At 41.4% G+C, this 25,377-nt stretch overlaps 1 protein-coding gene and 1 long non-coding RNA gene across 7 annotated transcripts in view; one reads left to right on the plus strand and one right to left on the minus strand.

Moving 5' to 3' along the window:
• The window catches only part of LOC121272763, a 52,553-nt gene that overhangs the window by 26,116 nt on the left and 1,060 nt on the right, over window positions 1-25,377 (plus strand). Inside the window, exon 5 of one of the 2 annotated variants that reach the window (XR_005941911.1) lies at window positions 21,630-21,677. The exons of the other annotated variant lie outside the window; for it this stretch is intronic. This is a non-coding gene — a long non-coding RNA (uncharacterized LOC121272763). The remainder of the gene's footprint in view (window positions 1-21,629; window positions 21,678-25,377) is intronic. 2 annotated transcript variants of the gene reach the window in all.
• pccb (propionyl-CoA carboxylase subunit beta) overlaps window positions 1-25,377 on the minus strand; it is an 82,439-nt gene that overhangs the window by 11,469 nt on the left and 45,593 nt on the right. For all 5 annotated transcript variants that reach the window (XM_041179536.1, XM_041179528.1, XM_041179525.1 and 2 more), the window contains 4 exons: window positions 24,971-25,079; window positions 21,141-21,261; window positions 16,084-16,165; window positions 10,190-10,313 (listed from right to left, as the gene is read on the minus strand). In XM_041179536.1, coding sequence (XP_041035470.1) covers window positions 10,190-10,313; window positions 16,084-16,165; window positions 21,141-21,261; window positions 24,971-25,079 — 436 coding nt within the window. The remainder of the gene's footprint in view (window positions 1-10,189; window positions 10,314-16,083; window positions 16,166-21,140; window positions 21,262-24,970; window positions 25,080-25,377) is intronic.

Genomic DNA, 25,377 nt, shown 5'->3' on the forward strand with positions numbered 1-25,377 from the left:
TTAGAGTCAGGGATTGTTGCCATGGACTGTGCCAATATTTAAAACAAGCTAAAAATGGGAATTTCAGGGTCTGTTAGTTTAAACATCAAAATTTAGTCAAGCTGCTAGAATGGATCATTAGAAATACTCTGTATGACCACAAAGGCAGAGAAGATATTAGAGCCTCTCAGCATTGTTTCCGAAAAAGGTCATGTCTTGCTGCATTTTATGTACAGTAGGAGCTTTGTCTTAATGTACTTGAATTTTCAGAAGATGCAACATAATAGGCTGCCTTTTCCTGAGACTGGAGTGTAGATTGTGGGTAAGAAAAGGAATTGGTTGCATTCTCACAGGCATAGGGCTGTTATTAATGTTAGTGGTTCTGAGTAGAGACGAGCTACTAATTCAGTCTCACAGGGATGAGTGTTAGCGCAGTTGCTGTTCATGATCTACAAAGATGGTGGTGGGGAAACTGTCTACAAGTTTTGCGGAAGACAGGTTTATGCCAACATTAGAATTTTTAAATAATTACTATATCAGATCTAGATGCAATGGGGGAATAGGCCTGCATTTGGTAAATGGCATTCAATGTAAATAAATGTAGTGTATTACGCACATGTAGGGATAATGCCAACCATATGTGTATCATGCAGGACTCCAAACTAAAGGGTGTTGGGTGGGAGAAACATACTGGTGTTACAGTATACAATTCTCCAAAGATCCATGTTCAGTGTCACAAGGCTACAACAAAAACAGAGTATTAGAATGTAGACAATGCAAAATAAAAAAGCACTATAATTTCTTGAAGTTTAACCACTGTCTTGCATAATCAAGAATTCTGTGTCCAGCTTTGGTTCCTCCCCCCACATGGTGGGTGATATAGGCCTTGGAAGAGGTTCAGAGAAGAACCAACAACAATATTCCTTCTAACCATTAGGGTGTGCATCCATACTGGAATCTGGATTGTGCCGCACAGGAATCAAACAGGCTGTGCACAAGCAACACTCCCTTTAAGATGCATGCACGCACTTCAATCTTAGGGACCACAGAGTGCAACAAGCTAGCCACGCACAGCAAACAGAAATTAGAAGGAACATTAGCTACTAGATGGATACTTGTTTTAAAAGATATTTATTACCACAAAAGGCTTAAGAGAGCTGGTCTTTTTACTCTGGAAACATTGACTTCAAGGAGATTTTTTTGATAAGGAAAGTGCAAGAAGGGGGCGAGACTGAGAGCAGAGCTGGAGAGTTTAAAAGAGTGCAAGAAGGAGTGAGACTGAGATAAACACAATTGTAGTATACATAGGAATTATTCTAAATTAAGATAATTAAAATAAGTTAGTAAATACTGTAGTAAACGCTTCATATAAAGTATAATGTATGTCAGTGCAGCTCGGCCATGTAAAATGTGCATCTTGCGTGATGTGGGAAGTTGTGCAGGCACAAAGTGCCCTTGATAGCTACTTCTGCAGGAATTATCATCAGCTGCAGAAATTTGAGCTCAGAGTTTCAGAGCTTGAGTGGCTGCTGGAGTCACTGGTGCATCCACAAGGCTGAGGATTACGTGGATAGCATGTTTAGAGAGGTGATCACACCTCATCTAAGAAGTACACAGGCAGAGTGGGAATGGGTGACTGCCAGAGTATCTAAGAGAAACAGATAGGTACTGCAGAAATCCCCTGAGGCTCTCTCGCTCTCTAACCACTTTTCCATTTTGGAGTCTGGTGAGAAAGATGGTCAGAGGACTGTGGCAAAAGCCAAGTCCGTGGCACCACAGGTGGCTCAGCTACACAATAGGGGTGCAAGTACATTGGAAGTGCTATAGCAGTAGGGGATTCCATAGTTCAGGGAGTAGACAGCTATTTCTGTGGCTGTAGACATGACTCCAGGATGGTATAAAAGCAAAATACTGCGGATGCTGGAAATCTGAAACAAAAACAGAAAACGCTGGAAAAACTCAGCAGGTCTGGCAGCATTTGTGGAGAGAGAAACAGAGTTAATGTTTTGAATCCGTATGACCCCTCTTCAGAGCTGAAGGGAAGTGGGAATGTGATGAAGTTTATACTGTTTAAGGGGAGCAGGTGAAGCTGGATAGAAGGCCAGCAATAGGTAGGGACAAAGGAGAGATTGACAAAGATGCCATGAGGACAAAAGGAGTGTTAATGGTGGTGGTAAGGGCTAAAAAAGGTGCTGATAGTGGTGTAAAGGTAAGAAGGCAGAATGTGATAACAGCAGAACAACATGGAATAATTAACAGATGGCCCTTTTGGGGATGGGGTGGGGGCAGTGGTGGGGAAAAAAGATAGAAAACAGGATAGAAGGGGATACAAAGGGAATAAAACCACAAATAAATGAAAAAAAATAAATGGATAAAAAATAAAAATGAATGTAGAAAAAAAAGTGGATTAAAAAAGGGGTGAGGATAGAGGAAAGGATTCAAGGTCTGAAGTTGTTGAACTAAATGTTAAGTCCAGAAGGCTTTAAAGTGCATAATCAGATGATGAGGTGCTGTTCCTCCAGTTTGCGCTGGGCTTCACTGGAACAGTGCAGCAGGCCAAGGACGGACATGTGGGCATGAGAGCAGGATGGTCTTTCAGACAGACCGGTGTTGTTCCGCAAAGTGGTCACACAGTCTGCATTTGGTCTCCACAAATTAGAGGAGACCGTATTGGGAGCGGTGAATGCAACAGACCAAATTGAAGGAGGTGCAAATGAAGCCCTGCTTCACCTGAAAGAAGTGTTTGGGTCCTTGGACGGTGAGGGGGGAGGAGATAAAGGAGCAGGCATTGCATCTTCTGTGATTGCATGGGAAAATGCCGTGGAAAGGGGATAAGATGTTGGGGGTGATGGAAGAGTGGACCAGGGTGTCCTGGAAGGAATGTCCCCACGGAATGCTGATTGGGGGAGGAGGTGAGGGGGAGATGTGTTTGGTGGTGGCGGAAATGGCAGAAGATGATCCTTTCAATGTGGAGGCTGGTGAGGTGAAAAGTGAGGACGAGGGGGACCCTATCATGGTTCTGGGAGGGAGGAGAAGGTGTGAGAGCATAGGCATGGGAGCTGGGTTGGACACAGTTGAGGGCCTTGTCAACCACAGTGGGTAGGGGGGGATCCTTGGTTAAGGAAGAAGGGAGACGTCAGAAGTGCCGTTTTGGAAAGTGACATCATCAGAACAAATGCGACGGAGGCGAAGGAACTGAGAGAATGGGATGGAGTCCTCACAGGAAGCAGCATATAAGGAGCTGTAGTTGAGTTATGGGAGTCTGTGGGCTTGTAATGAATATTGGTGGACAGTCTTATCACCAGAAATGGAGGCAGAGAGGTCAAAGAAGGGAAGGGAAGTGTCAGAGATGGACCAGGTGATGGTGATAGAGGGAGAGAGGTCAAAGAAGGGAAGGGAAGTGTCAGAGATGGACCAGGTGATGGTGATAGAGGGGTGGAAATTGGAAGCAAAATTAATAAATTTTTCCAGGTCCAGATGAGAGCATGAAGTGGCACCGAAACAGTCATCAGAATGGTATGTTGCCTCCATGGTGCCAGGGAGGAGCTGCAGGACATTCTTCTGGGGGAGGGTGAACAGCCAGAGGTTGCAGTACACATCGGGACCAAGACATCCCTTTTCCTACCTATGAGGTCCTGAAAGCAGATTTTAGGAAATTAGGTAGGGAATTAAAAAGAAGTACCTCAGAAACAGTAATCTCAGGATTACTCCCAGTGCCACATGCTAGTGTATATAAGCATAGGAAGATTGAGCAGTTCAACAAGTGGCTGAAGAAATGGAGTAGGAGGGAGGGCTTTAGATTTCTGAGGCATAGGGATCGGCTCTGGGACAGGTGGGACCTGGACAAGAAGGACGGGTTACACCTTTACAGGACTGGGACTAGTGTCCTCACAGGGAGGTTTGCTAGTGCTGTTGGGGAGGTCTTAAATTAGATTGGCTGGGGGGTGGGAACCTGGGGGGAAATTCAGAGTGCAGAGTAGAAAAACTACCAGTGGGAAGTAGTAAAGTATCAACTGATAACGAGGATATATCAGAGTTGCATCAAGGTAGATAGAATACTTGGAGATAAAAACAAAAAACTGCGGATGCTGGAAATCCAAAACAAAAACAGAATTACCTGGAAAGACTCAGCAGGTCTGGCAGCATCGGCGGAGAAGAAAAGAGTTGACGTTTTGAGTCCTCATGACCCTTCGACAAAACTAGGTGAATCTAAGGAAGGGGTGAAATATAAGCTGGTCTAAGGTGTGTGTGTGTGTGTGTGTCGGGGGGGGGGGGGGGGGGGGGGGGGGGGGGGGGAAGGTGGGTTGGGGGGGCGTAGAGAAGTGGAGGGGGGGGTGTGTGGTTGTAGGGACAAACAAGCAGTGATAGAAGCAGATCATCAAAAGATGTCACAGACAACAGAACAAAAGAACACATAGGTGTTGAAGTTGGTGATATTATCTAAACAAATATGCTAATTAAGAATGGATGGTAGGGCATTCAAGGTATAGCTCTAGTGGGGGTGGGGGAGCATAAAAGATTTAAAAATATTTAAAAATAATGGAAATAGGTGGGAAAAAGAAAAGGAAGAGGGAAGAAACAGAAAGGGGGTGGGGATGGAGGAGGGAGGTCAAGACCTAAAGTTGTTGAATTCAATATTCAGTCTGGAAGGCTGTAAAGTGCCTAGTCGGAAGATGAGGTGTTGTTCCTCCAGTTTGCGTTGGGCTTCACTGGAACAATGCAGCAAGCCAAGGACAGACATGTGAGCAAGAGAGCAGGGTGGAGTGTTAAAATGGCAAGCGACAGGGAGGTTTGGGTCATTCTTGCGGACAGACCGCAGGTGTTCTGCAAAGCGGTCGCCCAGTTTACGTTTGGTCTCTCCAATGTAGAGGAGACCACATTGGGAGCAACGAATGCTGTAGGCTAAATTGGGGGAAATGCAAGTGAAATGTTGCTTCACTTGAAAGGAGTGTTTGGGCCCTGGGACGGTGAGGAGAGAGGAAGTGATGGGGCAGGTGTTACATCTTTTGCATGGGCATGGGGTGGTGCCATAGGTGGGGGTTGAGGAGAAGGGGGTGATGGAGGAGTGGACCAAGGTGTCCCGGAGGGAACGATCCCTACGGAATGCCAACGGGGGGGGCGGGGGTGAAGGGAAGATGTGTTTGGTAGTGGCATCATGCTGGAGTTGGCGGAAATGGCGGAGGATGATCCTTTGAATGCGGAGGCTGGTGGGGTGATAAGTGAGGACAAGGGGGACCCTATCATGTTTCTGGGAGGGAGGAAAAGGCGTGAGGGCATATGCGCGGGAGATGGGCCGGACACGGTTGAGGGCCCTGTCAACGACCATGGGTGGAAAACCTCGGTTAAGGAAGAAGGAGGACATTTCAGAGGAACTGTTTTTGAAGGTAGCATCATCGGAACAGATGCGACGGAGGCGAAGGAACTGAGAGAATGGGATGGAGTCCTTACAGGAAGCAGGGTGTGAGGAGCTGTAGTCAAGGTAGCTGTGGCAGTCGGTAGGCTTGTAATGGATATTGGTGGATAGTCTATCTCCAGAGATTGAGACAGCGAGGTCAAGGAAGGGAAGGGAAGGGAAGTGTCAGAGATGGACCACGTGAAAATGATAGAGGGGTGGAGATTGGAAGCAAAATTAATAAATTTTTCCAAGTCCCGACGAGAGCGTGAAGCAGCACCGAAGTAATCATCAATGTACCGGAGAAAGAGTTGTGGGAGGGGGCCAGAGTAGGACTGGAACAAGGAATGTTCCACATACCCAATGAAGAGACAGGCATAGCTGGGGCCCATGCGGGAATACTTGGAGAGTTTGATTGAATTAGAGTAGGCAATAGTAAGTCATTAGATGGGGTCAGAATAATAGGTTCAGTAAAAAAGCCTAAATCAAGGCTAATGTGCATGTATATGAATGCATGGAATGTTATTAATAAGATTGGTGAACTGCAGGCACAGGTTGACAAATGTAATCATGATATCATTGCTATAACAGAGACCTGGCTCAAAGAGCAGGAATGGACGTTCAATATTCCTGGGTACAAGGTGTTTAGGAGAGACAGGAAATGAAGAAAGTGGGGTGGGGTGGGGTAGGGAGTGGCAATATTGGTTAAAGATGGTCTTACTGTACTGGAGAGAGAGAGGATGTTCCAGAGGGGTCCAAGGGCAGAATTGCTCTGGCTAGAGGTAAGGAATGGGAAAGATGCAATAACATTGACTGGTGTAGTTTATACAGCACCAACTAGTGGAAGGGATGTGGAGAAACAAATTTGCAAAGAAATTACAGAGAGGTGCAAGGGTTATAGAGTAATCATAATGGGGCACTTCAGTTATCCAAATATAGACTGGGATAGGAATAGTACAAAAGATCAAGTGGGTTCCTGAAATATGTTCAAGATAATTTTCTACAGCAGTATGTTTCTGGTCCAACAAGAGGACATGCGCTTTTGGACCTGTTTCTGGGGAATGGGTTGGCCCAAGTGGATCAAATATCAGTGGGAGAGCCTCTAAGGGACAGTGACCATTGTATCATAAGGTTTAGGTTAATCATGGAAAAGGGCAGAGAACAATCTAGAACAGGGATAATTAACTAGGGGAAAGCCAACTTCGATGGGATGAGAATGCATGAGTCGAGTGAGTTGGAATCAAATGTTGGCAGAAAAGTGGGCCACCTTCAAAGAAAAAGTATTGCAGGCAATGTCAAGACATATTCCCTTGAAGGGAATAGGTAGGACAAATAAATCCAGAGCATGCTGGATGACAAGAGCGATAGAGGCAAAGATGAAAAAGAAGAACTGCATATATGGCAGTCAATGGAAAATCAAGCTGAATATAGAAGGACCAGAGGGTAAATGATAAAACTAATGAGAAAAGCAAAGAGAGAGCAAGAAATGAGGCTCGCAGTGAAGATAAAAGGGAATCCCAAGGAATTCTCTAAGAATGTAAACAATAAAACGGTGGTAAAAGGTAGAGTAGGACTGATTAGGGACAAAAAAGAGGACTTGCATGTGGAGGCTGGAGAAATAGCGGAGGTATTAAACGAGTACTTTGCATGTCTTTACAAAGGAAGAACTTGCTACCCAGGCTGAGGTGAAAGAGGAGGTAACTGGTACATCAGAAGAACTTACAATCGAGAGGAAGGTGTTGGAAAGGCCATCTTTACTTAAAATAAATAAGGAACCAGGACCGGATAAGATGCATGCAAGGGTACTGAAGGAAGTGACAGTGGAAATTGCAAAGATACAAGTGATAATCTTCCAGTCTTCGTTAGACATAGTGGTGGTGCCAGAGGACTGGAGAACTGTGAATGTTAGACCCTTGTTCAAAAAGGGGTGCCAGAATGAAGCTCACAACTACAGGCCAGTCAGTTTGACCTCAATGGTAGGGAAACTTCTGGAAACTTTAGTATGGGATAAAATCAATAATCACTTAGACAAGTGCAGGATAATTAAGGAAAGCCAGCATGGGTTCATCAAGAGAAAATCATGTTTAACTAACTTGCTGGAGTTTTTTAAGGAGGTAACAGAAGAGGTTGATGTGGTGCATATGGATTTTCAAAAGGCATTTGATACAGTGCCATACAACAGACTTGTGAACAAAATTCTAGGTCATGGAATAAAATGGAAAGTAGGTACTTGGATAAGAAAGTGGCAGGCTGACGGGAAAAAAATGGTTGATTTTCAGATTGGAGGGAGGTTTGTAGTGGAGTTCCTCAGGGATCAGTGTTGAGACCCTTGCTCTTCCTGATATATATTAATGACCTAAACTGTGGTGTGCCAGAGGACTGGAGAACTGTGAATGTTAGACCCTTGTTCAAAAAGGGGTGCCAGAATGAAGCTCACAACTACAGGCCAGTCAGTTTGACCTCAATGGTAGGGAAACTTCTGGAAACTTTAGTATGGGATAAAATCAATAATCACTTAGACAAGTGCAGGATAATTAAGGAAAGCCAGCATGGGTTCATCAAGAGAAAATCATGTTTAACTAACTTGCTGGAGTTTTTTAAGGAGGTAACAGAAGAGGTTGATGTGGTGCATATGGATTTTCAAAAGGCATTTGATACAGTGCCATACAACAGACTTGTGAACAAAATTCTAGGTCATGGAATAAAATGGAAAGTAGGTACTTGGATAAGAAAGTGGCAGGCTGACGGGAAAAAAATGGTTGATTTTCAGATTGGAGGGAGGTTTGTAGTGGAGTTCCTCAGGGATCAGTGTTGAGACCCTTGCTCTTCCTGATATATATTAATGACCTAAACTGTGGTGTGCCAGAGGACTGGAGAACTGTGAATGTTAGACCCTTGTTCAAAAAGGGGTGCCAGAATGAAGCTCACAACTACAGGCCAGTCAGTTTGACCTCAATGGTAGGGAAACTTCTGGAAACTTTAGTATGGGATAAAATCAATAATCACTTAGACAAGTGCAGGATAATTAAGGAAAGCCAGCATGGGTTCATCAAGAGAAAATCATGTTTAACTAACTTGCTGGAGTTTTTTAAGGAGTGACTTCAAAATTTGTAGATGATATGACAATCAGAAATGTTGTCAGCTGGGATGGGGATAGTCCTGAAGTTCAAAAGGACATAGATAGGTGGATTGGGCAGACAAGTGGCAGATGAAGTTCAATGTAGCGAAGTGTGAGATGATTTGTTTTGGTAGGAACAATATGGTGAGACAGTATAAAACAAAGGGAGAGCCTCTAAAGGAGGTGCAAGAACAGAGGGACCTCGGTGTATACGTACATAAGTCATTGAAGATGGCAGGGCATGTTGAGAGAGCAGTTAATAAAGCATACAGAAACTTGGGCTTAATTACTAGGGGCATTGAATACAGGAGTAAGGAGGTCATGTTGAACTTATGTAAGACACTAGTCAGGCCTCATCTGGAGTGTTGTGTCCAGTACTGGCTGCCATACTTGAGGAAGGGTGTGAAGGCATTGAAAGTGTACAGAGGAGATTGGCAAGAAAGATTCCCGGGATGAAGAACTATAGCTATGAGGGTGGATTGGAGAAGTTGGGACTATTTTCCTTGGAGAAAAGTAGGCTGAGGGGGGACTTGGTAGAGATATTCAAGATTCTGAGGGGTATGGGCAGGGTAAATAGTGAGAAACTGTTCCACTCAAGAGAACATCAAGAACTAGAGGGCACAGATTCTAAATAATTGGCAAAAGGAGTAAATGTGATGTGAGGAAAAAAAAATTTCATCCAGGGGGTGGTTGGAGTCTGGAACAAACTTCCTGAAAGGGTGGTGGAGGCAGGTTTGATCAAGCTATTCAAAAGGGAATTGGACTGCTATATGAAAAGAGAGCATATGCAAGGTTATGGGGATAAGGCAGGGGAATGGTACTAGGTGGAATGCCCTTTCAGAGAGCCAGTGCAGATGAGATGGGTCGAATGGCCTCCTTCTGCACTACAAAGATACTGTGATATGTTTAAAATAATGATGGGACATATAGACTGTCTCCATTTGGATAGATTATTTGAATTAGTTGAAGAGAATCACGGAACACACATACAAGAAAAGAACTAAGTTAGACATGGGGGTGGTTTCTTGGCAGAGAGGATCAACAACCGTTGGAAGTTCATGCCGTAAATCTGGATTCACAACAATCATGTAAAGGGAACAAGATAATTTGCTGACTGTGACAGATATCTGTGTACAAAAGCTAGGTGAGATGTTGGGTCATGTGCCCCATGGTCATCGGTCTCTTGGAAATTATTTTGATCAGAGAAGAGTTTTCCTGAATGGTTTAGTTTCTTTTCAAACTACTCCGATTATAAAAGGACTGGTGGTGGGTAGGGAATATTGGATTCATGATACTTAGTTGGAACATGACTTTATGGGACAGGCTCGGTGGACCAGCTGATTTTGCCACCATCATTTTGTTACTTTCATGCATCTGTGGAAAGAGTCACTGAAATGGCTTTCTTTCTAAGATTACTCCCATTGCTGTGATTTGGTCAAATTTGGTGGGGTTGGATTAAGATGAAATGGGATTCTTCATATATTAGTAACAATAAAAAAAAACACGGCCATAAATGATATAGAGAGACAAGGGCAAGAAGCATATCACAACATAGATGGCAATGAACTTAATCAATGGAGGGTGTTACGGGGGTGGGGCAGAGGTGAGGACAGGGGGAAGTTGAACAACTCTCATCAAGTCTCTTTAACATTGCTCTGACTAAGATAGGGGATTTTTTGGAACACAAATTAAACACTCACCCGAAGCAACTTTAGGTTGATTACCAACAATTCCCACTGTGTATCCATTCATCCTGGCAAATCCGATAATGATGTTCTTTGCATAATTAGGCATGAGCTCAAAAAATTCCCTTTCATCTGCAATCTAAACCAGAGGTTCGTTAGGTTTTTGAAATTTGCTGTATAAATGTTGAATAGTTGGTGCTGTGGAAAGAGCCTCAAACTACAACTGAATCCTAAAACAAGGCCATGTGTTCAGAACAGAATGGCTCAACATGGGGATCACTAATCACACTAGGGATAATTCCACAAGAGTGGCAGCCTGGAAATCATTGACCCATAGAGCCTGATTACAAGACCATTTAAATTAATGTCCTATGTTCAGCCAAAATTCTAAAAGGACTACCCAATGTGAAGAAAACATTATATACTTCTAATTAACCATTGTCTGAAAAATAATGATTTAGAAATATTTATTTTCTAAATGGCAAGAAGGCAGGAACAATGGATGAATTGAAAGATTTAGGGATATATGTGCTAAAATCAGTAAAAGCTAGTGGACAGACACAAGAAATAAGTACAAAACCTTATGTAATGTTGACCTTTATCTCAAGAGGGCCGGAAGTTATATTACAATTGCACAGAGCTCCGGTTAGAGTGCATCTGGAGTACTGCTTGCAGTTCTGGGTATCATACCTTAGGAAGGATACATTGGCTTTGGAAAGGACACAGGAGATTGACCAGAATGATAGGTAGGTTTAATGAGTTCGCACAATGATGCATCACAGAAGGAGGCCATTCAGCCCATCATGTTGGCTCTATGAAAGAGCTATCCAATTAGTGCCATTCCTATGCTCTTTTCCTATAGCCCTGCAATTTTTTTCAAAGTATTTATACGATGCCTTCTTGAAAATTATTATTGATCTGCTTCCACCACTGTCAGTGTATTCCAGGTCACCATAACTCACTGCACAATTCAAAAATCTCATGCTGTCTCATTCTTTTGTCAATTACCTTTAATCTATGCTCTCTGGTTACTGACCTTTTGCCACTGGAAACATTTTCACCTTATTTACTCTACCAAAATCTCATGATTTGGAGCACCTCTAGCAAATTTCCCCTAACCGTTACCTCCCTTGTAGATCAAAAATCTGTCTCAGTGTAGAATACCTCATCCTTGATGCCATTCTAGTATTTCTTCAACATTCGGTCTCAGGCCTCAACTTCTTCCTAATCAATGGTGCCCAGAATTGGACAGAATACTCCAGCTAGGCCTAACCAAGATTTAATGTGATTTCTTGCTTTTATATTCAACGTCTTTTTAACAGCCTTCTCAACTTGGCCTGCCACATTCAAAGACTTGTTGTGTACGTCCACACCCAGGTCCTCTATTCCTTCCCCTGCTTTAACGTTGCACCATTTAGCTTATCCTGCCTCTTCTCATTCATCCTACCAAATGAATCACCTCACATTTCTCTGCTAACTTTCATCTGCCACGTGTTTGCCTTTTTCACTGGTATGCATATGCCTGTATGTGAGGTGAGAAATTTTTTTTCACACAGCGAGTAGTTAGGGTTTGGAATGCACTGCCTGGAATATGATAGAGGCAGGTTCAATTGAGGCATTCAAGAGGGCATCGGATGATTATTTAAATAGAAACAATGTGCAGGGTTACAGGGAAAAGGCAGGAGATTGGCACTAAGTTAAAATGCTCAGAGAGCTGGTGCAGACATGATGGGCCGAATGGTCTCCTTCTACACCAAAACAGTTCTGTGATTCTGTCTTCCTGAAAGCTGTTACTATCCTCCTCATGGTTTACTACATTTCTGGATTTCATGTTATCTGAAAACTTCCTAAAATTATGCCCAGGTCTTTAATAAACATCAAAATGAGCAGAGGTCCCAATACTGACCCTGAGGTAACACAAGTGCACACACACTTCCCTTCAGTCTGAAAAACAACCATTCACCACTACTCTGCTTTCTGTCCCTTGGCCAATTTCATTTCCACTCAGCAACTGCTCCTTTAATCCAATTGGCTTCAATTTTGTCAACAAGTCTATTATGTGGTACTTTGTCAAAATTTTTGGAAGTTTGCACGTCGCCAATCGCATGACAGTTAATCAAGTCATTAAAAAATTAAATATGATTTGCCTTTAACAAACCTGTGATAGCGTTCACTTATACTTTTCCAAGTGTCAAGTAATTTTCTCCCACATAATTGCCTCTAAAAGCTTCCCCATTTTAGGCTGACTGGCCTGTAGTTGTTAAGTTTATCTCTCCCTTTTTTGAACAGAGGTGTAGATTCCCCAATCCTTCAAACTTCTGGCACCACTCCCATATCCAAGGTGGACTGGAAGATGATGACCAGTGCTCCTGCAATTGAACAACCTCAGATGCATCCTAAGCAACTTTTATACTTGAGCTCTGCCAACCTTTTAAGTACTTCCTCTATCAATTTTTATCCAATTCAATTTCCCTACTTACCATGACATTGGCAGAATCCTCTTCTCTAGTGAAGACAGGTGCAAAGTACTTCGTACTTCAGCTGCATTCTCTGCCTTCACAAGATGATCTTTTTGGCCCCATTCTTTTAATTATCCTTTTACTATCTATAGGTTTGTAATTTATTTCGCTAAACTATTCTTACACCCATTGTCCCTTTCATTTCTTTTTTTCAATTTTCCCCTATACTTTTTGTTATTAGCTTGGTTCTCTGGTGAATTACAAATTCCATACTTATCATAAGCTTCCTTTTTCCATCTCATTTTAATCTTTATATCTTCAGTCATCGAAGGAACTCTATCTTTGGATGCCCTTCCTTTGCTCATCTAGTCTGTGCCTGAACTATCTCCTCTTTGAAGACTGCCCATTGTTCATTTACTGTTCTACTTACCAATTTTTGATTCCAATCTACCTGGGCAGATTCCTTTTGAACTCATTGAAATTAGCCTTCCTCTCTTTAAGTATTTTCATATTGAATTTTCCTGGTCCTTATCCACACTTACTCGAAATCTAGTGATATTGCCCGGAATTTGTTATAACGGTGAGGGTATCAGAATTCACTGATATTCCAGGGTAAAAATGACAACAACCTTTGCTGTCTGCACATGCAGAGTTAAACTGGGAAACTTGGAAGTTCCTGTCAGTGATACTCTGCTCTTCCACAGGCTGCACTGTTGCAGTCTGGAAGAGTGCAGCTCCGACAATACTCAAGAAGCTCGACACCATCCGGGACAAAGCAACCTGCTTGATCGGCACCCCACATTATTGACATTAAACATTCATTCCCTTCACCACCAACATACAGTGGCAGCAATGTATATTATCCATAGGATTCACAGCAGCAACTCACTAATGCTCCTTAGAGGTTGCTGGCATGGAAGGTGCTGTCAATCTTCCAGAAGGACAAGGGCAGCAGATGGATGGCAATGCCACCACCTACAAGTTCCCATCCAGGTCTCACAGCATCCTAACTTAGAACCATATCACCATTCCTTTACGGTACCCAATCAAAACCCTGAAACACCCTTCCTAACAGCACTGGGTACACCTACACTACATGAAAGGCAGCAGTTCAAGAAGTTAGCTCCACCACCACCCTCTCAAGAGCAATTAGGGTTGGGCAATAAATGCTGGGTTTGCCAGTGGTATCCATATTCCATGAAAGAGTTAAAAAAGGTATTTGCCAATGGAATCTACACATAAATAACTGTAACAGCATAAACTCAGGGCAATTACCCACAAGTCTCATCTTAATAATGGATGAAAAAGTTAGGGCTAGTGCATTCAGCAATAATTGAGTTTTTAACAATGTAATAGGTGATAATTGCTGCTTAAGAACCTCTCCCTTGCCCTGAAAAATTTAAGTGTGGAGTCTCATTCTCTCAGTAGAAAACCAATGTTGCAGATTTCATTTTTTGAACTTTTTCTCTTAAGTCTTTCCTCTAATCCCATATGTATTTGCCAATTTTTATTCTGCTTCCTCTACAATGATTTAAACGTAATTTATAATTCATGTTTTTTTTAAATTCCTGATTTGCAATGTGTCTCAGCGAAGATTATTCCATCTGATTGGTTGAAGTGTCCTTGCTACTTCTTTTCTCAAATACCACAGATGCCCTGTAGAGTGTGTTGCATCAGATCGGACAGCAGATTGCTGGAAAGCCCACTGACAAGCCCACAAAACGTCTCGGGACAACTACACTAGTCAAACGGAGAAAACTATACCTTCGCCACTCACAGCAAAATTTAGGCTGTTGCAATGACCAAATGCTCTTCGAGCTCCGCTTGTCCTTCATTCTCACTGGGCTGGAAACACACTGATCAAAAGGTTCTCCTGTACAAATTTCAGGGATTCCTCCCTCTCTTTGCCCTTTCCACTGCTATTTTCTCAGTCTATATTAGGAATAACAAAGTCCCCATTATCACTATAATAAAGTTATTGCATTTTCTGCAGTTTGTCTGCAATTTGTCCCTATCTCCTTCCTATTACCTGGTGGCCGATAATATACACCTAGCAGCATAACAGCTCCTCTATTGTTCATTAATTATAACCAAATCGAGTCTTTGAACCATCAAATACACAATACCTTTCTACCGCTGTATTTTTGATCAAAAGCCACTCCCGCCCCACCCCAGCTCTTCTTTTAACCTTTCCCTGTATTGCCAGAATACATTGTTGCCAGGAATTTAAGTGTCCATTCCTCTCTTTGCTTGAGTCACTATATCTTAGCTCCATATGATAACTTGTGCCTGCAGCCCACCAATATTATTTACTGCGCTTTGTGCATTTACACGTGAGGTTAAATTATGAGGACAGGTTGCTCAGTCTAGGATTGTATTTTCTTGAATATAGAAGATTAAAGGTTTAATCAAATTGATGTGCTTAAAATGACTAAAGAATTTAAAAATTTGATCTTGGGATGTGAGCATCGCAGCAAGGCCAGCATTTATTGCCCAATCCTTAATGCCTTTCAGAAGGTGATGGTGAGATACTTTATTGAACTGCTACAATCCATCTGGTATAGGTGTGCCTACAGTGCTATTAGGGAGTTCTAGAATTTTGACCCAGTGACAGTGAAGGAACAGCGATATAGTTCTAAGTCAGGATGATGTATGACTTGGAGGGGAACTTGCAAGTACTGGTGTTCCCTGCACTTGCTGCCCTTGATCTTCTAGGTGGTAGAGGTAGTGGGTTTGGAAGGTACTGTCAAAGGAACCTTTGAATTACTGCAGTGCATCTTGTAGATGACACACACATTGCTGCCATTGTGCACCATTGGTAGAGGGAACAAATGTTTACGGTGGTGGATGGGATACTGATCAGGTGGTACTGATCAAGTGGGCTGCTTTGAAAGATTATCTCTATTTAACCTATTTCCTCCGGTGGGGGACTCCAGAACTAGGGGCATTATCTTAAAATCAAAGCTAGGCTGTTCAGGAATGATGTCAGGAAGCACATCTTCACATTAAGGGTAGTAGAAAAACTGTCCCTCAAAAATCTGTTGAGGCTAGATCATTGAAAATTTCAGAAATGAGTGTGACATATTTTCATTAGGCTAAAAGTGATTAAGGTTTACGCAACCAAGGCAGGTAGATGGAGTTAAGATACAGGTCAGCCATGATCCATGAATAGCAGAACAGGCTTGAGGGGCCGACCGGCCCACAGCTGTTATAGATCAAATCTGCACCTGTTCTACAAAGTGCATCCTCTATAATACCAAATTTGAAAGTTTTCTGTAATAAGTTAGAATTTGCTAATGTGCAGAAAAGGTAATAATATGGAACTCCTCTCCCTTGGTATGGAGACTATCTGACAACACATAATCCCTTCACCAAACAACCCTGCATACTGTTTTTTAGGTGTAGATTTTATGTCCGGGAATACTGAGAAATTAAAATCAAACATCTTACCGCACTGACGATTTCTGACATATCATATGCTTTTGTAGATTCCAAAGGAACCACTGTATCCAGGCTCGGCACCAACCGGTCACTTTATGAACAGCAGAAGGACAGAATTTTACTTTCTTACTATTTGTCAACCATCTATGTACACAGTGAAATATTAATTACTCGTGCTTCAACGATTCACCTTCCCAATTATCCACCATGATCTTCACAAGGACAAAATATTGCACAAGGGTTTTCCTCAATGCACAGCATGCCAACAGCAATTTTGTCTAAGAGTCAAAGAATTACAGCATGGGAGGCCATTCAACCATCATGGCAGTTCTAGCTCTTTGCTACTAAAATCCAAAATTAATCACACTGCCCACTTAGCCTCCCACCAACCTTGCCACCCCACCCCCATCCAAACAGTATCATCTGTTTCAAATATTTTTGCAATTTTCCCTCAAAAGGTACACTGGTCACTGATTCAATTACTCCCTGTGCAATCGCATTCCATTTTCCAACAATCCTGTAAATAGCTCTTTTCTAATTCCTCTTCTCACCTCTCAGGGGCCATTTTGTTCATAACTTTTTTTTTTATAAAGTCTACAGAGTTTCCTCATTAACTTTACTGCTTCAATGGAAATAGTCCCAGTGTCTCTTTTTGTAATTAGTTTCCCATCCTGGTGGATTTACTTTGTACACTCTATAGCATTAATTTCCTTTTGAGAAGGAGACAGGCAAAACTGCACACAGTGCTCTTACTGTGGCCTAGCCAATGTTTTGTACAAATTTGGCATTACATTTGTACTTTTTAAAAAAAAAATATCATTTTGGGTTTTATATTAAGGCTTCATCTAAATGTACTTCCATTTCAGAGAATTAAATACTTCAACCCTAGGTCTTTCACGTCCATTCCCAGCCTTGTTTTGCCTTGCACTTAACTACATTAAATACATTATTAAATTCCTTCTGAACATCCAAAATCTTTATCAAATTGGTTGCTGCTTTGGAAAATTCTATTAAAGTTGCTAATACAACTTACCTTTAACATTTCCATGTTGGCTGTCCTTGATTTGACTCACGCATTTCTAAGTATTCACTATTGTGATTTACATTGAATTATAGATTCAAGAGATTGCAAACAACTGGCCTCTCCTTTCAACAACAATCTTTAACAAGAAAATTCAGGTCTTTAAAAAGTGATCCAAGATAATGAATTTTTTGCTAATTCCGTTTTAATTTGTTACTCGATCTTCCCTTCCTAATCAACTTATTAGACTTAACTTTAAAAGAGAATGTTCCAATTTGACACTCTTCAGTTCATTAAAAAGCAAGGGAAGCACTGCCACCTGAGAAGCACAGCATGAGCAAACAGTGGTTTGTGTATCACCCTGAATGAATGCTTTTGGATTACAATTTAGAATGATTCTGGACCACATCATGGTTAGTGCTGACAATACATTTGAACATACGAATTAGGAGCAGGAATAGCCCATTCAACTCCTCTAGCCTGCTCCCATTTGATAAGATCATGGCTGATCTAATTGTGGCCCCTACTTTCCTGTCTACCCCCTATAACCTTGTCAGTCAAGAATCTATCTAACTCAGCCTTAAAAATATTCAATGACCCTGCTTTCGCTGCTCTCTGGGGAAGAGAATTCCGCAGACTACCCTCACAGAAAAATAAAAATTCTCATCTCCACCTTAAATGGGAGATACCTTATTTTTAAACTGTGTCCCTAGTTCTAGTTTCTCCCACAAGGGGAAACATCCTTTCAGCATCCACCCTGTTAAGTCCACTCAGGATCTACACGTTTCAATAAGATCACCACTCATTCTTCTAAACTCGATGAATACAGCCCAACTCGTCTAACCTTTTCATATCTTGTAGATGGTATGCACTGATGTCACTGTGCATCGGTGATGGAGGGAGCAACTGTGATATTTGTTATTTGCACAAGAACATATTTAAAAGAATACAATAAGTTACATTTATATAGCACCTTCAATATAATAAAACATCCCACGCAAGGCACTTTACAGGGGCATTACAAAACAAAGCGTGACACCAAACCACATAAGGAGGTATTCGGTCAAATGACTAAAAAATTGGCCAAAGAGTTAGGTTTTAAGGTGAGTCTTAAGGGAGGAAAGCCAAGTGGAGAGATACAGGGAGGGTATCCCTGAGCTTGGGAACCAAGCAACTGAAGGCACGGTCATCAATGTGGGAAAAGTATCATTACCCCTCGGCCAAGTTTCCATTAAGGGCATGATGTCGATGCAATCGTCCAGAATAAGTTCATAGATGATAAGGGCCTTGCTCACAAGTGAACAGACACACTGGAGGAAGATACGTAGAGGAATGCTGAGAGCTGATCTGCTGGCAGATGCCACAGGGTCAGCAGTGGGAGAGGTGAGTTAGACAGGAAGAAGATTGGCAAGGTTAGTCCTCAGCAGGCACACAGGACAGGAATATCAATGAGAGAGTGCTTAATGGGAATTTGGGTTGCTGTTCACAACGTGGCACTGCCAAATGCCTTGGTGAGCCCGCAGAGAACGCTTAGAAAGGCAAAGGGAAGCTGCAACTCTTTTGTCTTCATTACAATGCCACCATCTTAGTTGCTTGGCACTTTAGTACCACAACATTTGCAGTAATGGAAAAAAGAATAAAGCAGGTTATGGGCTTTGCAAATTTTTTTTCAAAGTGACTGTTACTCTGTGGGATGAATTTCATATTCTCCATTCGGTGGATTTGAAACGGGGGCGGCATGCGAAGTTCGGTGGGTGGCCATCCTGCATCCTACCCAATCTGTTTAAAATTTTACAGGAGTGGGCAGGCATTGGGCGATCCACCAATCCTTAAGCCAATTACTGGCCACTTCTGGGCCACATTTTGCCCGCATCAGTATTTTACCTGTAGCAGGGGTAGACCCACAACACGGAGGAAGCCTGGCAGCTTTAGCTGTACAGCGGGGCAGGGCGGGTGGGGTGGAGGGAGGAAGAGAACTTCCTTTGTTAATCCTCTGAGCCCACCAGAGGCACTCTGCTCCACCACCCCCCAACAACCAAAGTTATCCCTCCATTTAACCCACACCCTGGTCTCTTGAATCCAGGCCCCCTCCCTCTTATCTCCCATCACTAAGAACCCCTATCCCTGACTTACCTGGGCTTCTTGGCAGGGTGGGACTGCCTGTATTCCCAACCATAGCCACTGCTAATAGCTGGCACTGCCTGGACTACAAAGCTGCTGGTCATCTGAAAGGCTGGCAGCTCTCTAAGGCAGGGCTTCCTCCTGAATTAGAGGGCAGAAATCTTGCCTTCAAGCAATTAACGCTGCTCCCAGCTTTAAATTGCTGCAGGTCAACCACTGGAATCATAGGCAGGTTCCACCTGTGAGCAATAGCAAATTTCCACCAAGATATTTATTCCTTTCCTGTGAACAATCAGTATGCATCCATAGAAATTCAAGGTTACAAAAAAATTTCTTTGTGTTTCAAAGACAATTAAAAAGGGTCGTCTCTACAAAAATTCCAGCCACAACCTGGTGAAAGTGTACAACTCAAATGACCACTAGATGACATCCTTTCCCTTGTAACTGGTGGGAAAGCACCATGCCTTCAGACACCAGAGAAATATTTTTCCCAGCAGCCACTAGAGGGCAACCTTTTACCATGGGCCAGTCAGTTCCTAAAAAAAAAGCTACCCGTGAACTCAATTACAAGGCTTTCAACATGTTAATATGAGTAAACAGCAAACCCTCCATGTTCTAGACAGATCAATTTCTTAATGTGCTATAAATAATCAAAATGAAATGAATTAAAAATAAAAGCTAGCACTTAAGACATTTTACTTGTAGCTGACAGTGGAACTTAAAAACTTAAGTACAGGCTACATTTAACAAGCTGCCTTCCTAAAAGCACAGGTGTAGTAACTTTAATAGTTTTCAAAATATTAACATTTTTCATACACCATCAGCAACATACTGCTTCAAAATTCAATTCTTTTAGTTGCAGCACTGTTTAGCATTCAGGAATTAAAAGCTTGCACACACACCACAATGAGGAGGCAAAACTAAAAGTATATGAAAGGTGACTATGAGTAAAGCAAAATGTATTGACATATCGTCAAATGAGAAATGTAGAACACTTGGCCAGATGTGGAATGATTAGAACCATTGAGGCAGGTTTGTCCAAGGGCTCAGCAGGTAAACTATACAGACCAGAAATTCCCCCTGGGCAGAGTTAGTAATCCCAGCCAGCGCAGTAGAAAGGCAGCTAAAATGTGTCTCAGGTGTCCCTGGCTAAAAGTCAGGGGACAGAATCAGACAACTAGCCTCAGTTCCCAGTTTTACTCGAATCATACAATTACATAGAACAGGAGTAGACCGCTCAGCCCTTCAGGCCTGTTTTGCCATTCTATTAGATCATGGCTAATCTGTACTTCAACACCATTTACCTGACATTCCTTGGTGAGTGAATATTAAAGTCCTGGCAGAATTGCTGTGCATTTAGTGATCTCTGGAAGCAGCCAAGCCAACTCAGCATTTTTATTTTCCGTAACTTACTAGAAATCTATTTTCTCTTTGGTTAGTCACATAATTTACACCCTGGGTAAAATGCGACATATCTGGCATTTCAAACCATATTTGCCAGACCACTATTGATGCTCCCTTGCATCATCTTGTGCATCTCTGAACATTTATATAGTGGCATATTTTCCCATGGCTCACAGAGGAATTGAACAATATGCAATTTTATAAGGATATGAGCATTATACAATGCAATGAACTATTTCACTGCTAAAGGGTCACAGCTCCACCTTAAGGCCAATTGTTGTTTATATGTGGAATGTGGCAGCTGTAATCTAGGTGCAAAACTATTTAACTTATGCAAATCATACATATTCTCCATCAGGAAATTAATCATAATTCATATTCAAGATATCAGAGGATTGTGTGTGGGATCACAGTAATTAAATGCTGGGAAATCAGTTTGACAAACCAATGTTGTGTACTAAATCTTCCATGACGTTATACTGAAGTGTAGGGTCGTGTGAAACTTGATTCTTTTACTTACCATGGATCCTGACATTCCCTGATGGGAGCAGGATCTTTATTATTCAGAGGTATAAAATTAAAAAACTCCCTCAAATTCAATAAGGCATCAACATCATTTTCAAAAGCCTTGTGTGCAACACCTGCAGCAAAAACACACTAATATTACTAAAAACCTGGTGCTTAAATCTTAATAAAGAAAGTTACTATTACTAAAAAGACAATTGCTACATTGCTACGTAAGTAAAATTGTATGTCATTGTCTTTGTAATACTTCATAAGGGTTATTATTGCACTATCAAGACATTGTAGCATAAAGGCAATAATGCCATCACTTTATCTGTAACTGATCATTTTATCTATTAATAATAGGACCAACCTAATCAATGACATCAAACCAGAATAAAATTGATGCTACATCAATCCCATTGATCAAGATTCTTTGGGAACTAGCATCTGTTAATATTGAGAGCCACATGGATGTCCATTCTATATTGTTTCTCTATTACAGAATGAGCTATGATCAGCACATGTGATTTTTAAAAGAATGATTCATCAGGTTAGTGCACCTTCTGGCTTAGCTGGTAGCAATCTCAAGTGCAGGTGTTTATGATCATTATTAAGTTTTCTTAATCCCAAAAAAATACCAAAGAACCACAGGAATGGTCCTGGGTCCAATTGGAAACTGTCTTAAAGTGAGGTGAGGAAGCATCAGAAAAAGCAATAAAAGTGCTGGAACATCTCCACAATGTTTCATCAATTTTATGGTATATGTATTATTTAGAGGAAGGTTTTCATACGCAATAACAGAATAAGAGACATCAATCGAGTGGTCCGATCTGAACTCAGCCCTGGGTGCCTCAGCTTTATGACAATAATTTAACATTTTATGCTCAAACATCCAGACAACTGATTTAAAATTAACAAAATAATCAAAATCTCGTCATTCTGCAGTGTCTTTGTGATTGATTATGAGGCGATAATTAAACCAATTTTAATGTAAGGAACTCTGAAAGTAAAGCTATTTTCAATTTTTAATGCCTTGTGCAATCTCACATTAAAGGTTTTCTTTCCAAGAAAACAAAGTTTACATAAAATCATACACCTCTCGCCCAGGTTTTTTCTTCCCTCTCTTTAGAATAGTGCTGCTTGATAGATTAGACATGAGCCACATGTGACTAACTTGAATCCAAATTGCATTTTGATTAGTAAACAGATGGATCATGTACAGAGACAGATGTGACTTAAACAATAATATTTTCATCACCGATAATTCCCAAATAAACAAGGACATGCACCATGTGCAATGATAGGAAACAAAAGAGAATGGTGGACAATTCTGGTAGCAGTGGGAAAAGCCTTTTTCTCTATCTTAGAAGTCAATACCTTCAAAGACTTTTGGTCCATTGAAAGATTACCCAGCACAGATTAGAAAGGACTGTCAAGAGTATGACAGAGATACTGAACAAGCACTGCACATCAAGTCTTTACTCATGAAAATGATACTCAATTGACAGCAGTTAACAGTACAACTGTTAATATGAAAATAGATGAGAATGCCTTCTTAGATAGAATAAGGAACATTAAATAGATCCGACTACCAGCCTAGGTGAAAAATACAAATGGATGTGTTATGTACCTTGCCCATACCTTTAACAGCTTCGTGGAATCAGGAACTGGTTCCCTGGCTGGGAGGATATCAATATAGAGTTCCAATTTTGAATAAGTGTGATAAGGCAGTACCAGGTAACTACAGGTCATTAGTTTGACTTCAGTAATAGCTAAGGTGCTCAAAGACATCATAAGAAATAACCTATATGGCCACTTAGAGAGGGCATAAATAGAGGCAGCTAATTTGGTTTCTGGAAAAGGTCTAATGCTAAATAATGTATCCTACAGGGAACGGAATTGAAAGTGGTGAAATATATACGAATTGATATAAAATTATACAGTTATTGACCACCGCTGAGAAGCTAAATCTCTGTCAAACAAGGTTGCATTCAGAGAACAATTCATCACTAAATAAACATGCCATTTTGTTCTTGTACAAGAGCTTGCTTAGGCCTTATTTAGAATAGTGTCCAGTCTTGGTGCCCCCACGAGGTAGGGGGCTCAGAGGCTTTGAAAATGGCATAGAAGAGGGCCACAAGATTCCCAGTTTAAACCATCTTAGCTACCCAGATAGGCTTAAAGAGCTGGTACTCTATATTTTAGACCTAAGACTTGGGTGATCTGAAAGAGGTTCATGAAACAATGGACGAATTAGGCTGCATCAGTGTGGAAAAATTATTTCAACTGGATAGGTTGTTTCCAAGTTAGACAAGGGCAGCAATAGGTTGGATGTTAATCAAACATTTTCCCAGAGAATAGTACTGTAGACCTTTGGAACAGGTTGTCTGCTCATGCATTGTATATGTTCAAGAGAGCTACACATATTTCTGGCTGGAGTGGAGCTGATATCAAGGAACAGGCAGTTATGAGTCAGGGTCAATGGAGTTTCAAAGAATTTTGATCGCTTGAGAGAGAGGAATTATCCAGATTTTTTCCCTCAGAAATTTTTCATTTTGGTTTTTTCCCTTTCTCTAGAGGTTATACAGCTCCTGGTAGGTCAGAAATGACTGAATTGAGTTGCATTAGGCATTATGACTGTATGATATAGGTCTAACAGACATGTTTGTAAATCAATAATGAGTAACAGACGCAGTCATTGGGCATGCGATCTCAAAACTCAGATCAGGAATCTGTACAAATGCTGGCACGCTCCTGTGGATCCTCACCCTAAGTTTCAAAAGACAATAACAGCTAATCACGTGAAAACTGTGCTTTTAGTGTAGAAAAGATTACTAGCTTACAGCACCATGCTAATAAGACAACAAAGGATAGAAACCTGACATTCTTGTGAATCTCCATAACCTCCTCATGAGTGCCAGGTTATATTATCTCAAAGTGCAGGTTATATTATCTCAAAGTGCAAGGTCTCTGAGAATAGGAGAATCCCTGTCTAAAAACCTATTACATGTTGCAATCAGCAGCTGAGTTTCCCCTTTTCTACCTCCCTGAAATTCAGTGACTAAGGGTGATTGTTTCATTGCCACCATCATCTCCGGAGACCAATGTGACCTGCTTGTTCTGTATCTCTGCCATACCCTGACTGTCATTTCTAATCTGTCACTGATACAGTGGTATGACATAGCTTCCCAAACTGTGGGTTGCAACCCCCAGTGAGATTGCAATACGAGATTTTGGAGTCGCAAGCTCAGAGGCAACAATGCCCTGGTGCTTAGACTGATTTCTGACAGCTGAGAGGCCCCTTTAAATTCTCATGATTTTTTTCTATTGGTGGGCATGGGCTTATGGACTACTCTGAGGCCAAATTGCTGCTGCAAAAGGAAGATTTCTGAAAAGGTAGGTGTTTTTTTGGAGAAACCCTCATTAACTGAAGCCTTCTCTCTCCCCCACCCCAAAGTAACTGAAGCCTTTCTCCCTGCTCAACAGCTCTCGTACACCTTACCAAATTTTCACTCTGGTGTCATGGAAGTCTGAGGCATTAATTGGGGTCATACCAGGGAAAAATTTAGGAAACACTGTCGTATGGTATTGAGTCACACAAATCACAGCTCATTATCCACTGAACAAATTTATATTATATAAAATTAAAACCAGAATCTATATCCAACTGAAATAAGATTTGAATTTAAGAGAATGAGATAACCCCAATACCCGAGTAAAGTAAATGGCAACCAAAAATTCTGTTTTTTTCAGGCCCAAAATACAGATCACCCAATGTCAGGTTGACACTTTAAAGTATATGCCTAGTAAAAAGATTTCCTCTATAAATGAATGCAATCTAACCTGAGACTGCAGTGTGTGTTTTAGCACCACCGAGATCTTCCTGAGTCACATCCTCATTTGTAACAGATTTCACCACATCAGGGCCAGTGATGAACAAGTAAGAGGTATCCTGCAACATGAAACAAAACTAAAATACTAATCTAATTATTGTCAACTCTTGATAAAAAGAAAATGCTGTATAAATATACTAAGTGTCTTTAAAATAGAGGCTAGGGAATAACAGCATCTTCCACTCATACTGTATTATCACACATCTTACTTTGTTTAAAAAAAAATGTACTTCTGGTTCAGCATCACAGAGCAATCCTGGACAATGGACTCAAAATTGTAAAGTAAAAACTTGCACCACAGACAGTCATTGCAGTGGTCCCATGTTAACATTTATGAGCAAGTCAGCATCGCAAGTC

Source organism: Carcharodon carcharias, chromosome 2 (assembly GCF_017639515.1).
Source record: "Carcharodon carcharias isolate sCarCar2 chromosome 2, sCarCar2.pri, whole genome shotgun sequence".
Classification (NCBI taxonomy): domain Eukaryota; kingdom Metazoa; phylum Chordata; class Chondrichthyes; order Lamniformes; family Lamnidae; genus Carcharodon; species Carcharodon carcharias.